At 40.7% G+C, this 23,641-nt stretch overlaps 4 protein-coding genes across 10 annotated transcripts; 3 read left to right on the top strand and 1 right to left on the bottom strand.

The window, feature by feature from the left end:
• The first annotated feature begins 1,272 nt into the window (after positions 1 to 1,272).
• Positions 1,273 to 9,615, top strand: LOC121199127 (adhesion G protein-coupled receptor E2). Of its 4 annotated transcripts, none has more exons than XM_041063624.1 (19): positions 1,273 to 1,561; positions 3,083 to 3,157; positions 3,463 to 3,624; positions 3,741 to 3,893; positions 4,164 to 4,310; positions 4,477 to 4,599; positions 4,762 to 4,805; positions 4,913 to 5,026; positions 5,272 to 5,425; positions 5,667 to 5,789; positions 5,904 to 6,079; positions 6,213 to 6,374; positions 6,503 to 6,697; positions 6,948 to 7,165; positions 7,301 to 7,361; positions 7,445 to 7,536; positions 7,655 to 7,823; positions 7,916 to 8,011; positions 8,561 to 9,615. In XM_041063624.1, the coding sequence occupies exons 1-19, from the start codon at positions 1,531 to 1,533 to the stop codon at positions 8,600 to 8,602; spliced, it is 2,337 nt and encodes a 778-aa protein (XP_040919558.1). In that variant the 5' UTR covers positions 1,273 to 1,530; the 3' UTR covers positions 8,603 to 9,615. The 4 variants fall into 4 exon arrangements, with proteins under 4 accessions (XP_040919558.1, XP_040919557.1, XP_040919560.1 ...); XM_041063623.1 differs by having other exon boundaries at positions 6,500 to 6,697; XM_041063626.1 differs by lacking the exon at positions 3,741 to 3,893.
• Positions 9,616 to 10,682: 1,067 nt separating this feature from the next.
• Positions 10,683 to 19,731, top strand: slc27a1a (solute carrier family 27 member 1a). Of its 4 annotated transcripts, none has more exons than XM_041063632.1 (13): positions 10,683 to 10,848; positions 14,545 to 14,712; positions 14,810 to 15,204; positions 15,813 to 15,980; positions 16,635 to 16,704; positions 16,803 to 16,894; positions 16,984 to 17,093; positions 17,211 to 17,420; positions 17,501 to 17,627; positions 17,735 to 17,872; positions 18,144 to 18,308; positions 18,432 to 18,578; positions 18,689 to 19,731. In XM_041063632.1, the coding sequence occupies exons 2-13, from the start codon at positions 14,546 to 14,548 to the stop codon at positions 18,844 to 18,846; spliced, it is 1,947 nt and encodes a 648-aa protein (XP_040919566.1). In that variant the 5' UTR covers positions 10,683 to 10,848; position 14,545; the 3' UTR covers positions 18,847 to 19,731. The 4 variants fall into 4 exon arrangements, with proteins under 4 accessions (XP_040919566.1, XP_040919565.1, XP_040919564.1 ...); XM_041063631.1 differs by lacking the exon at positions 10,683 to 10,848 and adding an exon at positions 13,813 to 14,221; XM_041063630.1 differs by lacking the exon at positions 10,683 to 10,848 and adding an exon at positions 13,814 to 14,225.
• ptger1c (prostaglandin E receptor 1c (subtype EP1)) lies at positions 10,864 to 13,622 on the top strand. The gene is made up of 2 exons (XM_041063647.1): positions 10,864 to 13,054; positions 13,175 to 13,622. The coding sequence occupies exons 1-2, from the start codon at positions 12,155 to 12,157 to the stop codon at positions 13,412 to 13,414; spliced, it is 1,140 nt and encodes a 379-aa protein (XP_040919581.1). The 5' UTR covers positions 10,864 to 12,154; the 3' UTR covers positions 13,415 to 13,622.
• Positions 19,732 to 19,736: 5 nt separating the features above from the next.
• On the bottom strand, positions 19,737 to 22,798 carry trim35-13 (tripartite motif containing 35-13). Its single transcript, XM_041063638.1, has 6 exons — positions 22,271 to 22,798; positions 21,243 to 21,338; positions 20,918 to 21,148; positions 20,791 to 20,813; positions 20,568 to 20,686; positions 19,737 to 20,474 (listed from the first exon to the last, which is right to left on the bottom strand). The coding sequence occupies exons 1-6, from the start codon at positions 22,670 to 22,672 to the stop codon at positions 19,936 to 19,938; spliced, it is 1,410 nt and encodes a 469-aa protein (XP_040919572.1). The 5' UTR covers positions 22,673 to 22,798; the 3' UTR covers positions 19,737 to 19,935.
• Between the last annotated feature and the right edge of the window lie 843 nt (positions 22,799 to 23,641).

Here is a 23,641-nt window from a genome sequence, read left to right as displayed (position 1 = left end):
CTTTATCAGTCCATAGTGTGATTCCATGCAAATGGTACATACAAATAAATATTACTGTTAATTTTCAGCTTAATTTGGGGTGTACACCAGAATCTTTAGGCCTTTCCTTTAAAAATAGATTTGTATCCACCACATGTTTTTTTCATAGGTCACGCTGATGTCAGGACATTTCACTGCCAGTCCCTGAAGGCCTGTTGCCTGTCACCTCCATGTTCCCACGCCCACAAAGCCCAAAGCCCACCTCATTGTTAAGAAATATAAAATAACACAAAAAACACCCTGCTTGTCGGTGACTGCTAGGACAGAGTTCAGAACTGAAAATGACCTTATCATTGTGAACGTGAAACAACAGAAGTTGCTGAAAATTTAACAGTTTCTTTTGTTCCATTAGGTTGCTCTTACAAATGCCTACATCGTGTCATAATTTCCTTACATTTTTAATCCTCCAGCCAGTACAGTACACACGTCTGCAGAAGTCATGTAGAACAGGGGTGGCTCCTTATGACACAGGCATAGTGAACATTAAAAGCAGTATTTCCCTTGACAGTGTCACTCAGGGTTCAATTTCCTCTTCCACATCTCACATTTTACATTCTAGAGACGTTTTCTGAAACTTACGAATATATACACACACACGCACATATATGTGTACATACTCTTGTCATTCTCTCAATCAGTTTCATGAGGTAGTCACCTGGAAACTTTTGACTGAAAAGTTTCCAGTTTCTCATATACACACACACACACACACACACACACACACACTGCTCTGCTGTTGTTTGTTCACTTCTTTCCAGACAAAACTCAGTTTCCATTGTTACATTGTCTCATACTGATGCAGTCAGAGGCAAAAGCCATAAATATATCAGCGCCATAGTTATCAGGCGGAGCGCTAACATGGCCTATGGGAGTGTATAGCAGTCAGCAGGACTCTGTAAAACAATGACCATTCTCACAGCCTAAACTCATCTTGACCCCTTCTCCATCCCCTTACCACAAAGTCCAACCGAGGGGGAAAGATACAGCAAAATGAGCAAAGATGGGGAGAGATATGTGAATTACCTGTTACTGTTTAGAAACATATTGCTGTAACGAAAGGAGTTACATTTTAAAAGAAAAGTAACTGCGGGCTGTGGTCCCTGACAAACTCCTGTGTGATTGTGTAACCTCTATGGGCGTAATTCAGGGAGAGCGTGAAACCCCTCCCCAGAAACTCTCCTCCCCTAGTTATCACAGCTAGTCACCTCGGCAGTGAAAGCAGAAGAAGATTCAAAGGGGAGAGGAAGACAGAGACAGAGAGCGCGAGAGGAGAGGTCATGGTATGCCATTAGGCTACTGATTCCTGTAGTTTTTAAGGGTTTTTTTTGCTGGTGTCAGCATATAGTGCAGTCACTTTTTCCACACCCTCACTTGAAAAAGTGAAGAGAAGAGAAGAGATCGGAGCCACTCGAATGTAGAGAGCTCTTGGGTTTATGTTTTGGTTGTTTTAACTTTCCCTGTACTGGTCTGGACAGTGTTTTCCTCTTCACCATGGTGGGCAGGTGGAACCTCCTGATCCTGGGTGAGTCACATTTGTCACCCATTTGCACAGTAGTCAGAATGGAAGGTCACCTGGGGAAGTTTAAAAATGTTCTGGGATCACCTTAATCTCATGTCTGTATATGTTTTCTGTATTTAATCCCAGATTAAATGTTAGATCAAAAAAAGCATGTTGTGTAACACTTTTAGTATTACACATGCTGTATGAGCAAACATAGGCATTTTAAAGAGTCGACTAAGGTCTGTTAATGGTCAAGTCAGTTTTATTCAGTAACATCTATTTCTAAATGCCAAGTTTTGTTACTTTCTTTAGCTACAAAACAAAAGGTTAAGGTAAAAGGACTTAACTTGCCACCAACCTTATCTAAAGTCTTACTGACAAAATTATAATTGTTAAAAACTCAAGCTGTCATGGTTCTCTGCAGCAAACAGAGCCTGAATGCTGAGTGTGCAAAATAAATTAAGAGTGTTCAAATAAATTAAGAGAAAAAGGAGAGAGATGCTGTGCACAGCAGCTTTTCTTCAAATAAACCACCTGTGTTGTTCTGTGCTGTATGTTCTTCTGATGACTTTCAAGTGATATTAATAGACTATGAGCTCAGCACCCATATTACTTGTCATCTGAAGGTGACCACAGGCACCTACATCCGCCCTAAGAGGAAGAACATGCCACAGAGTTACCAACACTAGTATGCAAAGGTGTCATCATTGGAAACTCAGCAGCGTTTTTATTAAATGTTTTCCTGTCTCCATGGAGATTAGTTCCTCCTTAAGTTACTAAGTCTTCCTGTTTTAGTTATTACATTGCCACTTACCCCAAACCATAAAAAACATGCTGTACTTTCCCATTTTCCTCTAATGAAATGAAAATACATTATACAGGGGAAAAAAAATGTAAAACCAATAGTGAAAATGTTAATATGTGTTTCAAAGAGTATTCCTTCATTTTCATTGTATTTGTTTGACAATGGATGCCTGAGCAGCATATCTCAAAATATCAACAAGTAAAGATGAAACTTGCATGGCTAGGAGCTCAGTGGAAATACTGCATGCCATTTTTGTGATTAGTATGAAAAATAATGTAACAGCACTTTGGTCCTGGCTTCATACACCTTCTCACATCTGGTGTCATTTAGGCAACCACAAAGGACTGATTCTGTACTATTATAGGACTATTTTGTGCTTGCACCATGCCAGCTGATGTTTCCTGACTCATAGGAAGTACAGTTCTCCAGACACCCATGTTTTGTTCATTTTGAAGTATGGTGCAGATGCTATTGAAACAATCTCAGGAAATGAAAGAAGAGAATGAGGGCATTAACATTTTAAGCTGAACATTTTTAAAACTCTGAACATTTCTTCTGTCATTTCTGTTGTCAAACTGATCTATTAATATCCTTGTAGCTTCACTGAAATATTTCTGAATGATTAAAAAAAGACGTTGGCATAGATTAAGCATGCGTACTAGTGTAGCAGATGCTGCATGAATTTTCAGAAGGTGAAGATGAACTGTAGACTGACAGTTACTGGTTTTCCTTTTCAGCTCTGTGGCTCTTCCTCATCAAGGTCCTGTCATCCTGTCCCATTGGATTTGACAAAAAGGGACAAAGATGCGTTGGTAAGAAAAACAAATGTATATTCACACATAACGCACCGTGGAAAAATACGTATGTTGTGGCTTGGGTGTATTTTAATGGCATTTGTCACTGATTGCTCACCTTTGCCTTCAGAACATTAGAATATATTACATGGTTTGCTAAATGATTTCTGTGAAAGAATTTGTATAATAATCGTATTTGATATTTGTTATCACCTAACTGCATTTTTTTTTCTTTTAGAACCAGCTAAAATATGTTTTACTCAAACATTACTCACAAACTATTTGATGTCCGTCTTTTTCATATTCTTGTTTCCTTAATCAAGATTTTGATGAATGTGCTTCTGATGAGAATTATCCTGGGCTATGTGGAGAACATGCACTCTGTTTCAACACAAACGGCAGCTTCTACTGCCAATGTGCTGATGGTTTCAGATCATCAACACGGACTGTGAATTTTTCATCTGAAACATCTGCAACATGCAGAGGTAAGTCATCTTGTAAATTTAATCAATGATGGCAGAGAGATTCATATTTGATAAAAGTTTAACTCCTGCGGTCATTATTTAAATATGAATATTCTGTCTTTATATTTTATGTCAAGATATCAATGAGTGTTTGGAAGACAAAGACATCTGTGGACCCAATGCCATCTGTTCTAACACAAGTCCATATTATAACTGCACTTGTCTTGATGGATTCATCAGCACTTCTGGAGTGAAAAGGTTAAGTCATGGTGGCAATGTTACATGTACAGGTAAAATGCTTATCCATAACCTCACTAAAAGAAAACAAGTTATATACAGGGCATTTACAGTATGTATAATTAATTTCCCTATATGCTGGAGTTAGTGTGTCTCTTTATTTGTTTAAGGTGAGAAAACACAACTAATGATTTCCTCTGTGTTATTCTTAAGTTGTGTTGCATTTTCTTCATTTTCCATCAGGAGTTTGATCGTAACTAACGAATTTCCTTACGGGGATTAATAAAGTTTTTCTGATTCTGATTTTCTTCCTCCTTATGTAGACATTGATGAATGTCAAGAGGAAAAGGTTTGTGGTCAGAATGCAGCATGCGTGAACACACAAGGCAGTTATCATTGCCTCTGCAATGCTGGCTTTCTACTGAAATCTGGTCAGGCTAACTTCTCTGGGAGTGAGGAGCAATGTGAGGGTAAGGCTTGTGACACGATGCTGCAAAATACTATTTTAGTAGTTTTACAAGTTCATTATTACTTACTATGAATATTTGAGTGTGCCAGGGTATTTATTGCTCCATTACCACTGACTGAAACACATAGTGCAACCATTTTACCCACCCTGATTTGTTTCCATTTTAGACATTTGTACGATTGATAAGACAATCTGTGGAAATGGAACCTGCCACCGTGGAGCCAGCGGCCATTACTGTGCATGCCACACAGGGTTCACTAACTATGGCAACAATGGGTCTCGCTGCAGTGGTAAGAGCGCAGCAGCACTCAACTTTTTCCGACATCCATTACTGCATCAGTGTTTGTTCAGTAAATATATAAACAGAACACTTTTATGAGTATGGGTATCATCATAATATGAATGTCATGGTTATCAGCAAGCACCCTTAATCACACTTCCTGTGTCCTCAGCTTTAAACTGTGATGTTTTCAAAGATATGAGCAGTCTGACAGAGGTAACTCCACACCAGAAACAGTTTTAATACTGTTCAACATATATTCATGCATATATTTACAATATCATTTGTCTCATACTGCCTCCTTCCCCCCAATTCTCTTCAAGGAATTGCACATTGCACATGATCTCATGGTGCAGCTGGAAAAGACTTGTCTGGATCTTACAGAGAGTGAGAGTCCAACAGCCTTATACCAGCATTCTGCAGAGGACCTACTGAAGGTATATCTGCATTGAAATACATGATTATAAGGCAAAATCTTCCACATCCTCCTAACCAACACAGAAACAGGACGTTCTGTCCCTATTTGAGCTCTGTCACATGGTGTTCAGATGTCTTTGCACAACCCTGTACACTGTTTATGTTGACCTGAGGTGGTATGCAGCCTGAAAGTCTGACTCTGTCTCCTGTTTCTCCCGTTTCTGCTTATGTTTCTTCCTCTCTACCTCCTCTCCTGTGGCTGTAGAAATTGTTGTCTATGATTGATGAGCTCTTGTCCAGTGGAACCCTCAGTGATAAAAGGAAAGTCTCCTTCTTTCTGGACACAGTGGAGAATGCTCTGAGGATGATAGGACCCTTCATACAGACCCCAGGGACAAAGATGCACTCCCTTCACACAGGTTAATTTGAAATATATTATGAAGAAGCTGAATTTTTCTTTGCTTTTTTCCCACTCACAAATATTCGTACAATTCAGTCATAGCTTTTGGTTCATTTACATGCAGATAAGTTCTTCCTTCAAGAAGTTTACACTTCTTCAAGTGCAATATTTTTTGGTTTGATATCTCTTTTAAAGTCACCTATAGTATTAAGTGCCAAGCAATGCATGTTCATAAAGATGATCTTTGTGTCCCTGTCCAGAGCTGGAGCTGCTGGTACATAAGGGGACTGTCCTACCCCAGGGAGCTGCGACTCTATCATCTAAGCAAGCTCAACTGGACATCCAATTGGGGACAGCTGCAGGAGATCCCTCCTATTACCCTGGTAACGATCATACCTAATTAACATATTCGTAACCACTTCCATTAACATACAGAGGACTTCTGAATGTAAATGATGTCCAGTTAACCCAGTGTTATCCTGCTATGATTGTGACAGGCTTCACAACGGTATCCTTGCTGAGCTATGCAAAGCTGGAAGATGCTGATGGGATGAAACAGCAGGGGAACCAAAACTTAAAGATCAACTCCAAAGTGGTGACTGTCACTGTCAGTAACAGAAACACAAGCCACCTCAAAGAGTCCATTAATCTGACTTTCTACCACCTGAAAAAGGTAAAGAGGAAAGACTATTCCTCACTATTTGCTATTTCTGGTTGTGAAGTTGTTATTCGCCTTTGCAAGACAATTATTACACCTATAATGGTCTTTATCTCTATTTAAATTGATGTATTAATTTCTTTTACAGTCAAATGAAACTGGCCATTGTGTGTTCTGGGATTCCTCAAAGGAAGGGGGGGCCTGGTCTTCTCAGGGCTGCAATGTACTGAAGTCCAACCATGAATACACTGTGTGTTCCTGCACCCATCTGAGCAGCTTTGCTGTGCTCATGGCTCTCTATGACATGAAGGTTAAAACTCTCAGTTACATTCACAATGACATAGCAAATCTTGCACTCTTACAGTTGCGATTTTACAGTTGTAACTTCAGTCCATTTCTGTGAACTGTGAGGTAACCCTTCTTTCTGTCTCCCAGCAGCACAAGTTTGAGTTGCAGCTGATATCCTGGGTGGGTCTGTCCCTTTCACTAGTTTGCCTGTTCATCTGCATCCTGACATTCTCACTGATCCGCTCCATCCAAAGCCCAAGAACCACCATCCACCTGCACCTTTGCATCAGCCTCTTCATTGCCAACCTTATCTTCCTTGCAGGCATCTCTCGCACAGAGAACCAGGTAAATACTCGAACAGCTTGCATAGTCAAAATTCCTGCACTGTCCAGACGAGTGCAGTAAAAGTTTCTGACACTTTCAGAGGAATAGATATTAAGTAACAGCAAAACTACTGAATGATTTATGTGGGTGCTGAAGATTTATAAACAACAATTCAGCAAGTAGTTTCTCCCTATTTCTTTCTCTCCATTTCTCAGCATTCTTTGTCCTTTTTTCACTGCGGTCATCCTTATCCCTCTCCCTACTACATTAGGTTGGCTGTGCCGTGGTTGCAGGGCTGCTGCATTTCTTCTTCCTGGCAGCATTTTGCTGGATGTGCCTGGAGGGCATCCAGCTCTTCAGGATGGTAGTCCTGGTCTTTAACACCAACTTCAGGACTCTACACATGATGGCAGGTGGCTATGGAGTCCCAGCTGTCATTGTTGCTATCTCTGCCTTAGCTAATCCCAAGGGATATGGTACTGACAGACAGTAAGTTTCACTCTACTGATGCTGATTTTATTTTTGTTTTTCTTTTTTTTTCTTTCTTTTTTTTTCAATTCAAGCTTGAATCCCAGGTCATGTTGACATGCAGTCTGCTAAATAAGCTCTCCATATGCATTGCAGTTGTTGGTTAAACCTGGAATTCATTTGGAGTTTCTTTGGCCCTGCCTGTTTCATTATCATTGTAAGTAAGAAAATCATTATTGATTTCAACAATATCCCTAAAATTGACTGTTTGTTTAAAAGCTGATCCATGTTTCTTTTCAGGTAAACATCTTCTTCTTTCTCATCACCGTCTGGAAGTTGGCACAGAAGTTTTCAAGCTTAAACCCCGACCTGGACAGTTTGCAGAAAATAAAGTAAGTCAGTAATTTACCTCAAAATGCCTGCCACACCCAGTCCAGCAGGCCCTGGCCTGTGATTGAGTGTTCAGTTGTCTCAGATTTGACCCACATGTGTTTTTGTCGCCTCCTGCAGGGCATTCACTATTACTGCAGTGGCTCAGCTGTGTGTGTTGGGCATCATGTGGATCTTTGGATGTTTCCAGTTTGAGGAGTCCACTATAGCCATGTCTTACCTGTTCACCATCTTTGGCAGCCTTCAGGGGGTTATGCTTTTCGTCATGCACTGTCTGTTCTCTAAACAGGTCTGTTTATGTTGCTCTCAAAGAATAAAGAACAAGCTATTCTGCTTTTTCTGGTATCAATATCTGTATTCTAATTCTTATTCCAATTTTAGGTTAGGGAAGAATATGGAAACTTCCTGTCCAGATGCTGTGCACCTCAGAAGAAGAGCTACTCAGAGTTCGGCTACTCCCACTCCAGCAAGGCACATGTAAGCAGTTATTTATATTTCACAGCAGAGGCTCTGACTGAAGTGAAATGACAGTGAAATTAAACAGTATTATCCAACTGCAACATAGCACCGTGCTAGATTAAATGTGATATGGTGTAATATCTCTTACTAGTTTATTTGGCTACCATATATATTTTCATAAAACACATATTATCTAATGTAGGTTAGAAAACAATCATATTCTCTCATTGTTAAATAGGATATGCCCGCATTGCTCACCCAGCAGCAGTAAAATCTAATCAGTCCTTTAATATGCATTTGGACAGCATTGTTTAATATTTGATCTGTAATGGGATTTCTTAAGAGACTTAATGAGGTTAAATCATTGTAAATTCAATATTGGACAGTTTCCAGTGCAAACGCATAAGTCTTTTCAAGACTTTGAAGATGATAAGGTATAATAGAAGATGTGAAGTGAAGTTATATCTTACTATATCTTGGTGACAAAGCAAAGCCTGTTCTAATAATAAACGGGCATTCAAAGTGTCTGTTGTGACTGATCTATCCTCTCCCTTCTGTCAACCTCAGGCATCCAAAAGCACCCAGGACACGGGAGAGTCTCACATCTGAAGAGCTAAATCATGACTTTCAAAGTCAGACTTATTTCCTGAAGATGGCCATCACAGGCATGCAGCCAACTGCACTCCTGTTTGTGGGCAATGCACCAGTTTGCTTTACTGCAAAATGCTGTAAATTGTTTCTTTAAATTTTGTATTTTTAAGCTGCAGAAATACAATTGTTCATTGTCATAATTTAATACAAATGAAGGATTTCCTTTAAAATGAGAAAATTACATTTTTCAGTGAGTTTTACAGTAATACAGATTATTTTGTTGTCAGCTGAACATCTTGACCTGCAAGCAAAGCTGTTGACTTCACTCATGATCAACAGCTTTGCTTTAATCATGCCAGTACTTGTTTTTATTTGTCAAATGGTAAATCATGAAACTCATTTTTAAAAAAGAAATCTTCAAACATTTGAATTTTTCATATGTGAAATTTTTTTAAAATGATTTTGGACCAAAACATCAAAATGGTTGACCTGTTTTACCAGGTACATCTAATATAGGTAGTTGTGTTGACCAGGTACTTTATTCAACCAACAAAGATAGTCTGAAGGATATTTTAAGAGGCAAGCACTTTCTTTTATCCACAGTATTATGAAAAGACAATTATGATACAGAGATAGAGTTTAAATGTATACTTGGGTATATATTGCTGGGTAATTCAATATGTATTCATATCTGACTGCATTCCTGCATTGTTATCTAAATATTTGAGAAGTTTTTTTTCTAAGCTCAAATAGCTTTAAAAACTTGAATTTTAAAAAATAAGCTTATTATTATTATTATTATTGTTGTTGTTGTTGTTGTTGTTGAATTTTAGCAGTGTTGTAGGCACTGGTTTTTCACACATTGGGATTTTTTTTATTGATGCTGTTTGGTCAAAATACATATCTTTTATATTTATATTTTCTGTCTTTCAAAGCATGAATTATCCGTGATGTATTACTTGTTTTTGTGTGTGTTTTAATATTTTTCATGCCGCTCCTGAAAGCTTTAAACCAAATAAATATTCTGATGTACTCCATGTTTTTCAGCTCCATGTGAAGGTCTTCCTGCCACTGGTCTTCAGATATTTTATTTAGAATACTGAAGAAATTCCTTTCAAACAGCTTAAGGACAAACAAATCTTTCTTGTTTTTCTTTAAGGCTCTTTATGTCACAGCCAGTATTTAGCAGGAACAGCAACAATGGCACATCAACAAAACTTAGAGTGAAGTTAGGAGTTTTGTTAAAGAACAAACACAAAGTAACTGCCAAAAGTGAAATATTTCTTTCTTTCCACATTCATGTCTGAATCCCTGTTTCATAGCTCATTGCTTACTGCTTATCTGCCTGGTTTACGTAAAAGATAGAACCAGTTATACATACAGAGGAAAAGGAAGTCTCTCTCCTCTTCCTTCCTGTTTATGTCAGATCACAGGCCCTGATTGAAAACAAATTGGTACTTGAATTTTAACAAGAAAACAAACCTTAAGTAGCCCTGAAAAAAAATGTTGTAAAAAATGTTTCACTGTACAATATATAAGTACAGATGAGTGCAATATTCCCTCTTGAAATTTACTAATTTTGGTAGAGTCAGTGTTGATTTATACTCACCTCCTGGGAACATTTTTTAAACACAAGTGTTTTTACATCTAAAATATTCTAAAAGATATGTCAGGGTGATGTTCAGTGTGCATGGGATCCAGGTATTTTATTCCTCTAAACAGGTATACACAAGTATATCAGAAACCTTTTAGGCATCTAACAATCATCATGCTCTTCCAAACTCCTCTGATGTGCATAAACATAACATCGTCCCTGTTAAATAAGACTTAAATCTCGTTCTGTTTAGAGGAAATTAAGAATCCAACAGAGTGAATCATAAAATATTCAGTTAACACTGGATCTATATAACAAAATGAAAGAGCTAGCTGTGATCACCTCTACTTCAAAGGATCAGCAGAGGAGATGAATAGATAGGAGGAACACATCCAGAGAGGGAAGGAGGATGGAAAATGCAGGTCCAGCATGAAGAGATAAAATAGCTGCCAAGCCTCTGGAGAGAATGAGAAAGTCGGAAGCAGGAGAAAGAGAAACTGTCAGAGCGGCATGGAAAAAGAAAGGGAGGAGAACAAGAGTAAATGATTATGGACAGTAGTGGTAAGTGAATGTGGCAAATCGGGAAGCTCTGCAGACAAGAGAGGCACGTTTGTCCTCTCTCATTTGTTCCATCACAAACAATCCACTGTTCATCTGGTCTCATTTGAAGGTAAGTGTTGTTTATTATTCATAACCAGTTAATGGTAATTCACGTCATAAACAAAATACTTAGCACATTTATCTCAGGTTGCAAATGAGTCCACATGAAGCTAAAGTATATGCAAAATACAAGAAATCGGACTAGTGCATGAACACAGAGGGGCGTTTCTAGGAAAACTGGGATTCCTCATTAATTTCATCTATTTAATTCACTTTCATTGTGAACGAGAGATGTGAGGAGTTGAAGGGAGATTAAGACACCCTGATTGCTGAGGTATTTCAGACATGGATAATGGAGAAGAAGAGCTACCCGGGGATTAGCAGGGCATTCCTTACCATACATGAGTTGTTGAGAAATGTGTTTTTTGTTTTAGTTTTTACTTTGGCAAAATGAGTATTAAACCAGAGCTTTTGAGTAGCAGCCTTTGTGTTTGAGAAAATATCCAGCCAGTATCCAGTATATGCCAGAAAAAAAAAATTCAAGAGTAGATGATATCATGGTAAGACATCTTTGTTTTGTTACTGATAACATTCCAATTCTCAATATAACCCCTGGTTTCCTTTTAATCAGTCAGTTTCTCTGTAATTTCCTCACACTCACAAGGGACATCGTTCTTCTCTCTGAAGGCACAGTAACCAGAAAAAAAGATAAAATAAATGGACAGCTCAACCAGCTGTGAGGTGTGTTAGAGCAGTGGCAAATGGCACAAATAGTCTCTATGTGGAGGTTGCCAACAAAAGAGAAAGAGAAACAAAGACAAGTCTCTTGTTGCCAAAATTTGCTTTTTAAAATTGTCCATGAGTTTAGTTTCATTTTGGGTTTGGTTTAAACCATCATAAATGGTGAGAATGAAGTTATTATGTATCCCACATTGTGTGTGGAAAAGATGAACATTTTGTGAAACAGACATACGCAATGTCTGATTTAAGAGCCTGTTGTGCAAACCGACCAAATAAAAGCAGCAAGTGGCACAAGTTCCCTACATTGCCACACCACAATGGCAGCAAAAAATGTTAGAAGCTCTTGCAGGGTTTAGTCCAGTCCTCTTCATTATTGGCTGGGCAGTTGTAACTTTTCTAAATCCCAAGTGTCACTGGCAGACCACTTGTTGTTATCAGTCTTTGAGCTGCCCAGTGAAGTATGTATCATACTAGTACCAGATTTTTCATTGAAGACTTCTCTGGTGCTCTCCTATCTATGCTTTACTTGAGATGGCTTTTAGGAAGCAGAACAAGATGATATAAAACCATTAATGGCTTCAAACAAATGGAAGTATTCTAAATTTGTCTGTAATTCTCTGTAGACAACACTGAGGATGAGGACACCGTCTATACTCATGACTTCATTTTCTACCTCTTCCACACCACCAACCCTCCACCAGAACATGAAAATCAGCTCCTCTGAACAGCCAAGCCCCTTACTGAACAGCAGCACCTGGCAATCTCCAGGCATAGGGATGTCCTGCTTTACCATGACATTTGGGACCATCTCCAACCTCACCGCTCTGGGCATCCTGGCAAAGTCCCGTGTACGCTTCCGCCGCCAATCCAAAGCACCGTTTCTGCTCTTAATAGTGGCTTTGCTTTTGGCTGACCTGGGAGGTCATGTGATCCCAGGCGCCTTCGCTCTGTATTTGCACATGGATCAGAGGTATAACATGCAGCCTGAGAAGCCAACCACATTCTGTCAAATCTTTGGGGCGAGTATGGTGTTTTTTGGCCTATGCCCTTTGCTGTTGGGTTGTGCGATGGCAATGGAGCGCTGCGTGGCCATCACCCAGCCCTTTTATCACGCTGGTATGATCACAGTGACTCATATGTGGCGAGTTGTGCTACTTCTCCCCTCTGTTGCACTTGTGCTGGCAATTCTACCTGTATTTGCAGTGGGAACTTATACTACCCAGTTTCCTGGCACATGGTGTTTCTTGCCTATCTATGATCCACCGTCTACAGCTGACACCAGTCTGGTTCTGGCCTTCTCATGTCTGGGCCTCACTGCACTCACTCTTTCCCTGCTCTGCAACATCCTGAGTGGTCTGGCATTGCTGCAGGCCAGAATGAGGCCCCGCAATGTCAATTCAAAATCAACAGCTCACTGCACCCGTCGCCCATCTACCACATCGACTTCTTCTTTGTTTTGTTCGTTGGATGTGGAAATGATGGTGCAACTGGCAGTGATCACTGTGGTTTCCTGTGTGTGCTGGAGCCCCTTTCTTGTGAGTACTACTCTTTTAGATCTCAGTTATTTGTTTCCAGAACCATTTTTGCCTTTAGATTATAAAGTAATAGCTACACCTCATCAGCATGAGTTACTCTGCGTCTCTTCTCCATTATAGATCCACATTCTTGTGATGCAGTTCAACCAAAGCCTCAAAGCCTCAACCAATGAACATGATAAGTTCATCCTTCTGGGCTTACGTATGGCCTCCTGGAATCAGATCTTGGACCCTTGGGTTTACATCTTACTGAGGAGAGCAGTGCTTTTCAGAGTTTGCAGTTTCTGCACACAGAAACCCACAGTGACAACAAATTACTCCTGTGCGGACATACGCAGGCGGACCATCAGTCTGCATTGATCTTGTTGCTCTTGGACTTTTTTCTTTTTACTTTTTGAAATAATTGATTTCTTTCATGTGTCTTGTAAAAAAAATGTAAGAATGTAATCTTCACTGTGTTGTTTTCAACCGACTTTACTACTCCATATTCAGCTAAACAACAGTATACGAAACAACAGTATGAGTAAAGCATGGAAACGGACTTTGAAAACATTTCCCAACATTAAGTTAGTAGTCTGTGCCGGCGCTATTATCAATGGCAGCCACCTGCAAATCGGGTGGTTGGGAAATTGGGCGGGGTCAACAATGTCAAATCAAAATTGAGAAAAGCTTGACGTGCGTCGAGTTTAACCAATGGCTACGCTGCTGGTGGAGGCTCACTCCCTGGGTGGGCGGTGCTTCTTCGGCAACCACCCTATTCAATATGGAGTACAGCAAATAGCCTGGTTCACACTGCATTTTCACCGTTCATACTGAGGCTGCGGTCACTTGTGCCAGTCGAGCACAAATAATGAACTCTCACCCATAGATGCCAGCCACTAGGACTCGCACACGTACGTTTCACATATTTACGGATAAGGTGTGAATGTAAACTGCTTTCCTACTTAGCAACAACCGCGATGCTTGGTAGCGAACTGTAAAACTGCTGTAACTCTTAAAAACTACTGGCCTGCCAAAAATCCTTGGGTTGAATCTCTTCACGACGCTTTCTTCCTCCGGAGGACGATTTCGATTCTCGATAGTTTCCGCGAGAGTAACTAAGTAAGAAGTTGTGCCGAGCGGCGGGGTTAGCGGGTGAAAGGTGACATCGCTTCAGTCTGTTGACTTGTAGGTAAGTTGTGTGCAATGCATGCATATAGATTCTGCGCTGTGAGTTAACAATGCCGGTTTATGTAACCGGGAATGGCGTCTGTTTATGTGCAGTGCTTAAATGTGAGCTGATTGATATGTGATCACTTTGGTAATAACTTAATCCCTGCTCAGGGCTTTTATATAATTGTTAAATATAACTACAAATAGTTTCTTTTACGTACTTGTGTGTGCCAGCCTGTACCGCAGTAATTCAACTTTCTGAATGAAACCCATGCAGACTTCAGCTTACCCCCATTCTTTCCTAAAAGCCTATCTTTCTCCCTTTCCTCCATGACAAGAATGCACAATGCAGCAAGTGTCTCAGCCTCTTTGGGGTCTATGGGACTGTTGCGTCTCTTCGGGGTGTCCTGGTCCTGGAGTCTGGCAGCAGGCCTTGGGGTATATCTGGGCACGAGAAGTTGGAAATACTTCTACATTGCTGCACGCACTGCCAAGAGAGACCTCAAGTAAGTTGAATATGTCTAAATAAAGTTGTCATGCTTGTGGATCTACATCCTCACTTACCTAATTTCTCCCCTATCTTCCTCCTTTGGCTCTCACCAGTGGCCTGTATGTGCTGCTGAGAGTGAAGCTGGCTTTATGGCGTTACATGCGCAATGGAAGCAACATTCCTTCCATCTTCGCCCAGACAGTAAAACTTCACCCAAACAAACCAGCACTGATTTATGAGGCCACTGGGGAAACATGGACCTTCACCCAGCTGGATGAGCTGTCTAACGCTGTGGCTCATTGGGCAAGAGGTCAGGGATGGGTCTCCGGGGATGTGGTGGCCCTCTTCATGGAAAGCAGGCCGTTACAGGTGGCACTTTGGCTGGGCTTGGCCAAGGTTGGGGTGGAAGCTGCACTCATCAACTTCAACCTCCGCCATGATTCTCTCCTGCACTGTGTTGGGGTGTCAGGGTCACGGGCTATTGTGTTTGGAGCTGAGCTTGCTGATGGTAAGAATTTGTTAAGGAAAAGTTAGGAAATCTGATCAAGATATCAGTGGCATGGTTCATTCTAAAATGCTGTGATACAGATGATTACATTGCTATTGAAATCAAACCAAAGTAAGATATTGATCAACCTCAGCAACAAATCTCATGTTTTAGCTGTAACATCATGTGAGGTGGTCAGCATTTCTTCCTGTGGTGTCACACTGTTAATACTCAGTCTTTGTGTGTAACACAAGCTGTGATAATTACTGTGTCTCCACCATGTCACGTGGCCAGAACATGCTGTTGTTGGTCACATTGCCAGTTAGTTAACATTTGCTTCTCTGTGACAACACAACACTTCCCTTCTTTGTGGTCTCTGGTCTCTGTATCTGTAAAGATCCAGTATTTGTATTTAGCAGTTTAATAGGTGTGATGGTATGGGCTTAGAAATGAAATGAAATTTTAGTTTGACCTTATACAAAAATCGTTACTTAATAAAGTCTCATTATTACAGCACATATTTAATTTCACTCACAATATTAGGCATGTATTTACAGTATGCTACTATGTAAACCAGAGTACTTGAAGTGACCTGATTGGTGTTCTCTCTTCCCACCTCCCTCTATCAGCCATGTTGGAGGTCAGTTCCTCCATCACCCAGTCCATGGTGCGGTTTTGTACCGGAGACCTCAGTGCAGAACGTCTGGCCTCTCTGAGTGCTCAACCTCTGGACCCACTTTTAGCCTCCACATCAAGACATCCCCCTTCACCTTGTGTTCCCCCCAAAGGCATGAATGGTAAGCACCTTCTCCTCCATTGAACTCAACTATGACTCTATTTGAGACTTAATCTGTATGTTAATGTGTAGTTTCTTTTTAGATATGCCCTCTTTTCCTCACACTGTGTTTGGTTGAGAACCTCTGTTTTTTGCTTTATTCTGAATTCCTAAAGGATATGCCCCACAGTAATTCATTTTCTCACTCTGCTGTCTAGTTCCTGAAGTGAAATTGCTTCCCAGTAATTATTTTAGCTCAAGCCTGATGAGGTGAACACTTGGCTGTGCAGAACTAGGAGAGATATGAGTCACTTTGAATTCAAGACAGACACTTCATACCTCCTCCAGACAGCAAAAGCTGTCTGGAGTAGGTATGAAGGACCGGTTGAGACGTGCACTGTCTGAACAAATCAAATTTCCAAACAAGCGTACATCTGTCTTTGATTAATGAACATATAGGTCAGGATTAAAGATGTGAGTCTGAGATATACCCTTCATAAGAAAGTAGACATCTGTATTGCCCCAGAATACAAAAGGCTGGAGGAAAGCAGGGACTATATTTTCGTTTCTGTTTTTGTTTGGGTTCACTAATGGAATTCTAGCAGTGAATGAAATGCTGTGAAGACACCTGTTTGCAGAATGTAAATGTAATGTTCTGTCTTATTCTCTTCTGCAGACCGTCTGTTTTATATTTACACCTCTGGCACAACAGGACTTCCCAAGGCCGCCATTGTGGTACACAGTCGGTACGTTTCTTTGAACAAGTATTCACAAAAATAAAAGCATTACCCTCCAGAGTTGTAATGATAGATGTCTGAGAATCTCTCCTATGTTCTCACAACAGTTACTACAGAATTGCTGCTTTTGGGTATTTTGCCTTTCGCATGCGCCCTGAAGATATCATCTATGACTGCCTGCCTCTCTATCACTCAGCGGGTATGCTACGGTAGCTTCCAGCTCTTGATGAATACAGTTGTCCCGTTATGGTTTGTATAGGTGAAGTGTGAGCTTTCTCTTCTTGTCAGGTAATATCATGGGAGTTGGTCAGTGTCTGATCCACGGCCTCACTGTGGTAGTGAAGAAGAAATTCTCTGCCAGCCGTTTCTGGGAAGATTGCATTAAGTACAACTGCACCGTAAGAGCTTATGCTTGGAAAATGTTGAGAAGTGCCATATTTTATGAGATCAATAACTATGAAACATTAATTATGAACTAGTTCTGCCACAATAACAGGACTGCTCTTCCTTTGTAGGTGGTGCAGTATATCGGGGAAATCTGCCGCTACCTCTTGTCTCAGCCAGTGCGGCCGTCAGAAAAGGGCCACAAAGTTCGGCTGGCAGTGGGAAATGGGTTACGCCCCAGTGTGTGGGAGGCCTTCACAGAACGGTTTAAGGTGGCGCAAATTGGCGAGTTCTATGGAGCAACTGAGTGCAACTGTAGCATTGCAAACATGGATGGCAAGGTCAGCAATCACAGTGTTACTTATGTCCTCACTGATAAAATATACATTGGATCAGAGTTTAACTAATTCTGTTCTGCCAGGTGGGAGCCTGCGGATTCAACAGCCGCATTCTCCCCAACGTGTACCCCATCCGTCTGGTGAGGGTGGACGAGGACAGCATGGAGCTAATTCGAGACCACCGGGGCCTCTGTGTGCCTTGCCGCCCTGGTAACTAATACTTACACCACAACAATAACTTCACTTGACATAGTATGTGATTGTTAACTCTGTCAATCATCTGACAGCACTCCAATACCCTTCTTCATGTCTTGCAGGGGAGCCAGGGCTTCTGGTGGGCCGTATCAACCAGCAGGACCCATTACGGCGATTCGATGGCTACGCAAATCAGGATGCTACAAGGAAGAAGATAGCTCACAATGTCTTCAAGAAAAATGATTCTGCATATTTATCAGGTTGCCAATCCTTTGTATTCCTCAAAGTACATATTTGAATTGTATTTATATTTCACTGAAAGTTCATCACAACACTCAACACAGCTTGCAGTACTCATTTTAAAAAGTGTGCAATGAGTCATGCAAGTGCTCAGGATAAAGATATTTATAGCTCCTAAAACCTGAAAGTTGAAACCCTGAAAAATAAAGACAGTGTTGGACTGCCAGATTGCTAATGTTTCCGCCAAACTTGGACTAGACAAGGAGTTGTCTTTCCATATGTCGACCCTAGGTGACGTGCTGGTGATGGATGACTTGGGCTACATGTACTTCCGGGACCGTGGTGGAGATACATTCCGCTGGCGAGGAGAAAATGTCTCCACCACTGAGGTGGAGGGCATACTCAGCAGTCTTCTGGGTCAGACTGATGTGGCAGTGTATGGCGTGACAGTGCCAGGTGATGGTTAACTTAGTGCTTTTAGCATCATATTGTGAATATAATTGTTATTTCCCTTTAATGCATATTGCTTTTAACTGTACTTATTACTTAACAAGGATTTATCTCCATGTCTCCTTCCAGGTGTGGAAGGTAAGGCAGGCATGGCTGCTATTGCCGACACTACAGGGAGTTTTGAGTGCAATGGTTTCTTTCAGAAAGTCCAGCAAGCTCTTCCTTCATATGCCCGCCCTGTGTTCCTGCGAATCTCCCCGCATGTAGACACCACAGGTAAACTGTCCCACTTTCCCACCTGAGTTCATAAAAAATGTCACCCATAACTGATAATGTCATATCAATAAATCACAATATATTTTATGTATTTCCACATTCCTGCATAGGTACATTTAAAATTCAGAAAACCAGACTGCAGAGGGAAGGATACGACCCACGTCTCACAACTGACCAGATCTACTTTTTGAACACAAGAGCTGCATGTTATGAGGCTGTAGATGAGGAGCTACACAATTCTATAGCGGAGGGAAGAATGTCTCTATGACATGGAGGCCTCAGTGAGACAAATGCTATATATATAGAGAGAGAGAAAGGAAAAAATATGCATACGCTGGTGTTGGGATCAGTCAGTCTTGGTGCACCACCTGCCCGGATTTGAACCGTTCAGGGAACAGAGTTGAGAGGACTACTTACATAGACAGAGTACTGTTAAAGATGATGTTTTAACACTGTATGAGTAACACACCTGGACATAATGTGAGGGCATTTATTCCCTGTAATAACTTTTTAATTATTAAATGAAAACCTCAAAAAGCCTTTGAGCATCACCGCACATAGAGTGGATATCTCCCACAACCCATTTGAAATAGGTGTATCTTATAATAATGTGGTTAGCACTGCAAGGGTAGTATCAAGTCAAACTTTGTTACAGGGTATTTTACCCATATATAAAATATGCTGCAAGATTAATTCTGTGTAGGTTTAAGCAATACTTGAGTGTGAAGCTATGGAGTTACTGCCATGTGTTCAGATGAGACTGAAAGACCAGACTTTAGCATGCTGTACATGTGGCTACTAAATCAAACACTAATCATAGAGTCATTTTACTGCAATGAAAAACTAATCTCACATGTTTGAACCTCTGAACAACACTGGCACGGGTTTGCAAATACACATACTGTATGTGCCTTATATGAAACTTCACACCTGTGTGTAATTTTTAAAAACTTTTCTTGGGAAGGAACGCAAAAGAACCCAGAAATCACAGTGGTGACTGAGTACCATGCAAAGCTGAGTCACACGTGTCATTTTATGTAATTAATCTTATCAGTGTAGTTACATGTGTGTGTTTTTGAGAAGCTATTTACAATTTAAGATCTTCCAGACTACCTTTTATTTTGTTGTAACTCAAAATAAATATTTTAAAACATGTCTATGTTTGAGTAGTTCATTTAAAAAAAAAAAAAAAAACTTGCATTTCCAACTTTAATGGCAACGTAGTGCTGCCCCTAGATCCTGTATTGCCACAATCATCTGCAAAAAGAACAAATTATCAAAACTTCACTGCTTTAATAGCCCTTCATTTCGTTCATTGGGTTTTATACAGTGTTTGGCAATTTGGATCAAAGGTGAATTAATGGTCTGTTGACAAGGATATCCTTGAAGGTAGGATTTTCAGTGGATGCTCTTTGCAGGCAGTACAGAAGTAGGGAAAGGCTCTGGGCGTGATGACATCTGTAAAAGTATAGAGAGGTGTTCTCTCTCCAGGGCTGTAGAAGGTCACCTTGCCTCGGTCCATGTCTAAAACCACTCTTATCGCTTCTGGCTTCTCAGTCATGTTCAGCGGCTCCCATGGTGCTGTGCAGGCCTTATGCTCTCCATTGCGAAACCGAATAGTCCAGAACCCTTCTGCTGGTGTCAGCACATGTTTTCCCTTCCTGTTGATGGACTCACTGGCAACTCCCACCACCCAGTAGGTGTTGTCCTTCACCTCTACTTCCCAGCTGTGACGTCCAGAAGTATAGCCCTCAGCTGCCAGCATCTCAGCACTTATGTCAAAGCGTTCTGGGTTGTCTGGCAGCCTGAAAATCTGAGTAGAGTTCTGTACCACAGTGAGATCCTCTGAGAGGACAAAGCAGCTAGCTGCTGTGTTGGGATCCAAAATCACAGGATCTGAAAGAGAGAGGAAATGAGGTAGAAGTTACTAATATGACAGCAAAAGAGCTTACCAATAAAACATGACTAATTTTTGCTTGGGGAACTCACTGTATTTAACCATACTCTTCATTTTCTCCCACACTTTATATTTCAGAGAGCCCAAGTGCTTGGCCACATCAATCAGAGCCCCAGAAATCATTTGTGGATCAAGGGAAGTCCGCCAGGTTCTGAAAAGATACTTTGGCAATTAGCTGTTGAGAATTGTATCAGTAAAGCTGTAGTACTCTAAAAATAAGTTTAACTGGATCCTAGGTGTGGCAATAACACTTACTTCCTTATTGTTTCCTTGTAATTCTGAAAAATTGAGAAACAGTCTTCACCCAGTGAAGTGTGTATGAATGTAAACATCTGGTTAAGATATGTTATACAAATTGTCTGTATTGTCAAGTACTATCTACCTTAAGAAATGGGATATCATGAGCTCTCATCTCTTGTTCTACTAATCTGATGGTGTTGGAGAGAGATGTCATTTCGTTATTCATCTCCTCAATCCTCTGGTTGATCATCAGATTCTTCTGCTCCTCCTCAGCCTTTAAAGTGGAAAGCCTGGCAGCCTCCTGCTCTTTCAGGAAATGGTGAAGGGCCTCAAATTCTTCTTTGATCTGTGTTTCGGTATGCTCAGCTTGGTTCTGGAAAGAGAAGTGACTGATGGGTTATCATTTCCTCACCTATGGTCTCTCGGAGGCTCAAAGTAACAGTTGGCAATGATGGGACTGACAGTACCTTAACGTGTTCTGCCATGTCCTCACAAACCGTTTTGGCCTTCTTGTAAGTCTGCAACTTCTCTTTCAAAGGCAGCAGCGCATTCTTCAGTTCCTCCTACAAAGTCATTGACATGGCATTGAAACTTAAAAACAAGGTCAGCCTGGCAGGTGGCCAAGCTGTCAGCACAATGTGGGGCTTTCAGCTGCCACATACTCTAACCTTGGCAGCATTCCCTGTAAATGCAAAGCTGTACAATATAGCAACATCACATTAAAGGGATAAATCTATGGGGAAGATTCTGATGCTCTAGTAATGTAAGAAAAATTGAGCTCCAGATAGGGGCTCAATATGAGAACCAGCAGATCCACTTCAATTCATACTTAAGGTTTCCTGGGTCTCAAGAGGACGCCGTTGAGGGGAGGAGTAGATTGAATGTAGTGTCACAGAAACCTTATGGGAGTCGAGTTTCAGTCCTCTCGGGACCCCAACAGCAACCCCAAACCAAAAATATGAATCTATTATTAGAATGTTAATGAACTCTGCCAAACACCTTCACACATGTCAGCATATCAGGCTTAGAGAAACACAAAGTTAGTAAGTAAATAAAAATCAAAATCAACATAATAAACAATGCATGCATGCATGCATGCAATCTCTCTACGTGTTGTGGTAAATTTCATTATTATGCAACGATGAATAGCCACTAAGATTTCGTTTTAAAATTTTCAAGATAACCAGCCAAGCTAATCAATTATGACTGTCAAGTTAAGTGAATCATCTTCACATTTTAATTGTGAAGGCTCACCCACACTATTGTTGACCTTGGGTACTAGCCCATAAAGACATACTTCAATTTCAGCAATGTGACAGACAAACCACAGACAAATTCAGACAGTAGTTGATAGTAGGAAAACAACGGGAAAACTTTTTAGAAATGCAATGTTTCCCAAGTAGCTGATGTTTGAAGATAGGCAGTTTAAACAATGAAAATGTGCTACTAATGTGAAATTCTGGAATGATCAACCCTGTGACTTTAAAATGCCTACCTTACAATCATGAGCACCTTCCCCAATGGGATAGAGCCTGTGTCCAGTGTGTGCAGCTGCTTTCCCACACACACCACAGATCGGTTCCAAGTCTTCTAAACAGAACATTGTGAGCTTTTCTCCATGTTCTTTACAAGCCTCTGGGTCATTCTTGCCTCTGTCCTCCTTGAAGGACTCACAGGCTTTCTCCAGCACAGTGCTCACCACCATTTGATCCATGGAGGAACGGCGCCAGCACAGAGGACAGTAGTGTGAATCCCCACTGCCTTGTGTATCCCAGCTGTCCTTTAGACAGGCTTTGCAGAATCTATGTCTGCAAGTGAGCACAACTGGCTGGCTGAGAATATGCCCACAAATTGGACAGGAAAGGTCATCCTCAAGATGAACACGTCTAGTAGCCATTATTCCTCACAGGACTTTAAAGACAAGGCAGGATTCAAGGCCCCTCCCATGTCTCAGTACGGCTACTTCATCTTAACCTCAGAAATAAGTGTTAATACCTCAGCTCCCGGAGGCATATCCCATGTTATGCTGTGCTGGGTTGAGCATGCACATTGCACATTCTCAAATAAACACTACACCGCAAAATAAAACAAATTGGTTTTACATTTAAGAGACTGTATCTGTGCAAATCTGAGTAGTGTGCGTATATTGGGTAATAGCACGGAAGAATAACCCAAACATGACTGAGAGAGAGAAAGGTGACAATGGAATATTTGCACTCAAGATGGCCTTTGGATTGGAGTTATACTATGATCAGCTCTAAGTTATTTGAGAAGCCTGTTGAAACAACCTGTCAAAGTGTAATGAAGGGTTTACAGAGAAACAATGTCCAAAATAAGAGTCAGGTTGGCGCTATTAATAGACAGAAGTAACTGATTTGGACTGAAGTTATGTGAGTAAAGAAATAGCCTCCTCTTGACCACTGGAACATTTTTTTCACAGTTAAGTTTAGCTTTGGGCAACAGCTTTTTAAGAACTGACACATGGTTATTTTTAAGATATCACAGAGTCAAACCCCCTTCTGGTATAAAAACATTAAACACAGCTCACATTACCCAACCAGCTCACCACCGACTCTTTTTTTTAAAGAGCAAACAGAAAGTATTTGCAAACAGTAGCATGATCATCTTTAATATTCATTTGTTAATTTCAAAAGTATTTAACAGTAAACTGACCTTGGGAGTTAGTTTACTGGAATTAGTGCTGCACCAAAAATAGGCCAAGAGTATAGAGATAAAAAGCCTGGGTAATACAATCCTGCCACAAAAAAGCACTATGTGACCCAGTGCTGCTTTAACTCTAGTGTAAAATACACTGTATGTTTGCTCTTATATTTCACACAGGCTTTGTTATGATTCACAGTCAGCT

This window comes from Toxotes jaculatrix, chromosome 18, assembly GCF_017976425.1.
Source record: "Toxotes jaculatrix isolate fToxJac2 chromosome 18, fToxJac2.pri, whole genome shotgun sequence".
NCBI classification, from domain to species: Eukaryota; Metazoa; Chordata; class Actinopteri; family Toxotidae; genus Toxotes; species Toxotes jaculatrix.
Note: the sequence above shows the minus strand (reverse complement) of the source record. Positions and strands in the feature narration are given on the sequence as shown.

What these genes read in the sequence shown, in the direction of transcription:
- LOC121199127 (XM_041063623.1), top strand. Translation starts at nt 1,531, where the DNA reads ATGGTGGGCAGGTGGAACCTCCTGATCCTGG. An exon ending in CTGCCTGTTTCATTATCATT is followed by an intron (nt 7,362 to 7,444) that starts GTAAGTAAGAAA and finishes GTTTCTTTTCAG; the next exon opens with GTAAACATCTTCTTCTTTCT. An exon ending in GACAGTTTGCAGAAAATAAA is followed by an intron (nt 7,537 to 7,654) that starts GTAAGTCAGTAA and finishes CGCCTCCTGCAG; the next exon opens with GGCATTCACTATTACTGCAG.
- ptger1c (XM_041063647.1), top strand. Translation starts at nt 12,155, where the DNA reads ATGAGGACACCGTCTATACTCATGACTTCATTTTCTACCTCTTCCACA. An exon ending in TGTGCTGGAGCCCCTTTCTT is followed by an intron (nt 13,055 to 13,174) that starts GTGAGTACTACT and finishes TCTCCATTATAG; the next exon opens with ATCCACATTCTTGTGATGCA.
- slc27a1a (XM_041063629.1), top strand. Translation starts at nt 14,537, where the DNA reads ATGACAAGAATGCACAATGCAGCAAGTGTCTCAGCCTCTTTGGGGTCT. An exon ending in GCATTAAGTACAACTGCACC is followed by an intron (nt 17,094 to 17,210) that starts GTAAGAGCTTAT and finishes CTTCCTTTGTAG; the next exon opens with GTGGTGCAGTATATCGGGGA. An exon ending in CTGTGTGCCTTGCCGCCCTG is followed by an intron (nt 17,628 to 17,734) that starts GTAACTAATACT and finishes CATGTCTTGCAG; the next exon opens with GGGAGCCAGGGCTTCTGGTG.
- trim35-13 (XM_041063638.1), bottom strand. Translation starts at nt 22,672, where the DNA reads ATGGCTACTAGACGTGTTCATCTTGAGGATGACCTTTCCTGTCCAATT. An exon ending in ACATGGCAGAACACGTTAAG is followed by an intron (nt 21,149 to 21,242) that starts GTACTGTCAGTC and finishes TTCTCTTTCCAG; the next exon opens with AACCAAGCTGAGCATACCGA. An exon ending in ATGATATCCCATTTCTTAAG is followed by an intron (nt 20,814 to 20,917) that starts GTAGATAGTACT and finishes TCAATTTTTCAG; the next exon opens with AATTACAAGGAAACAATAAG.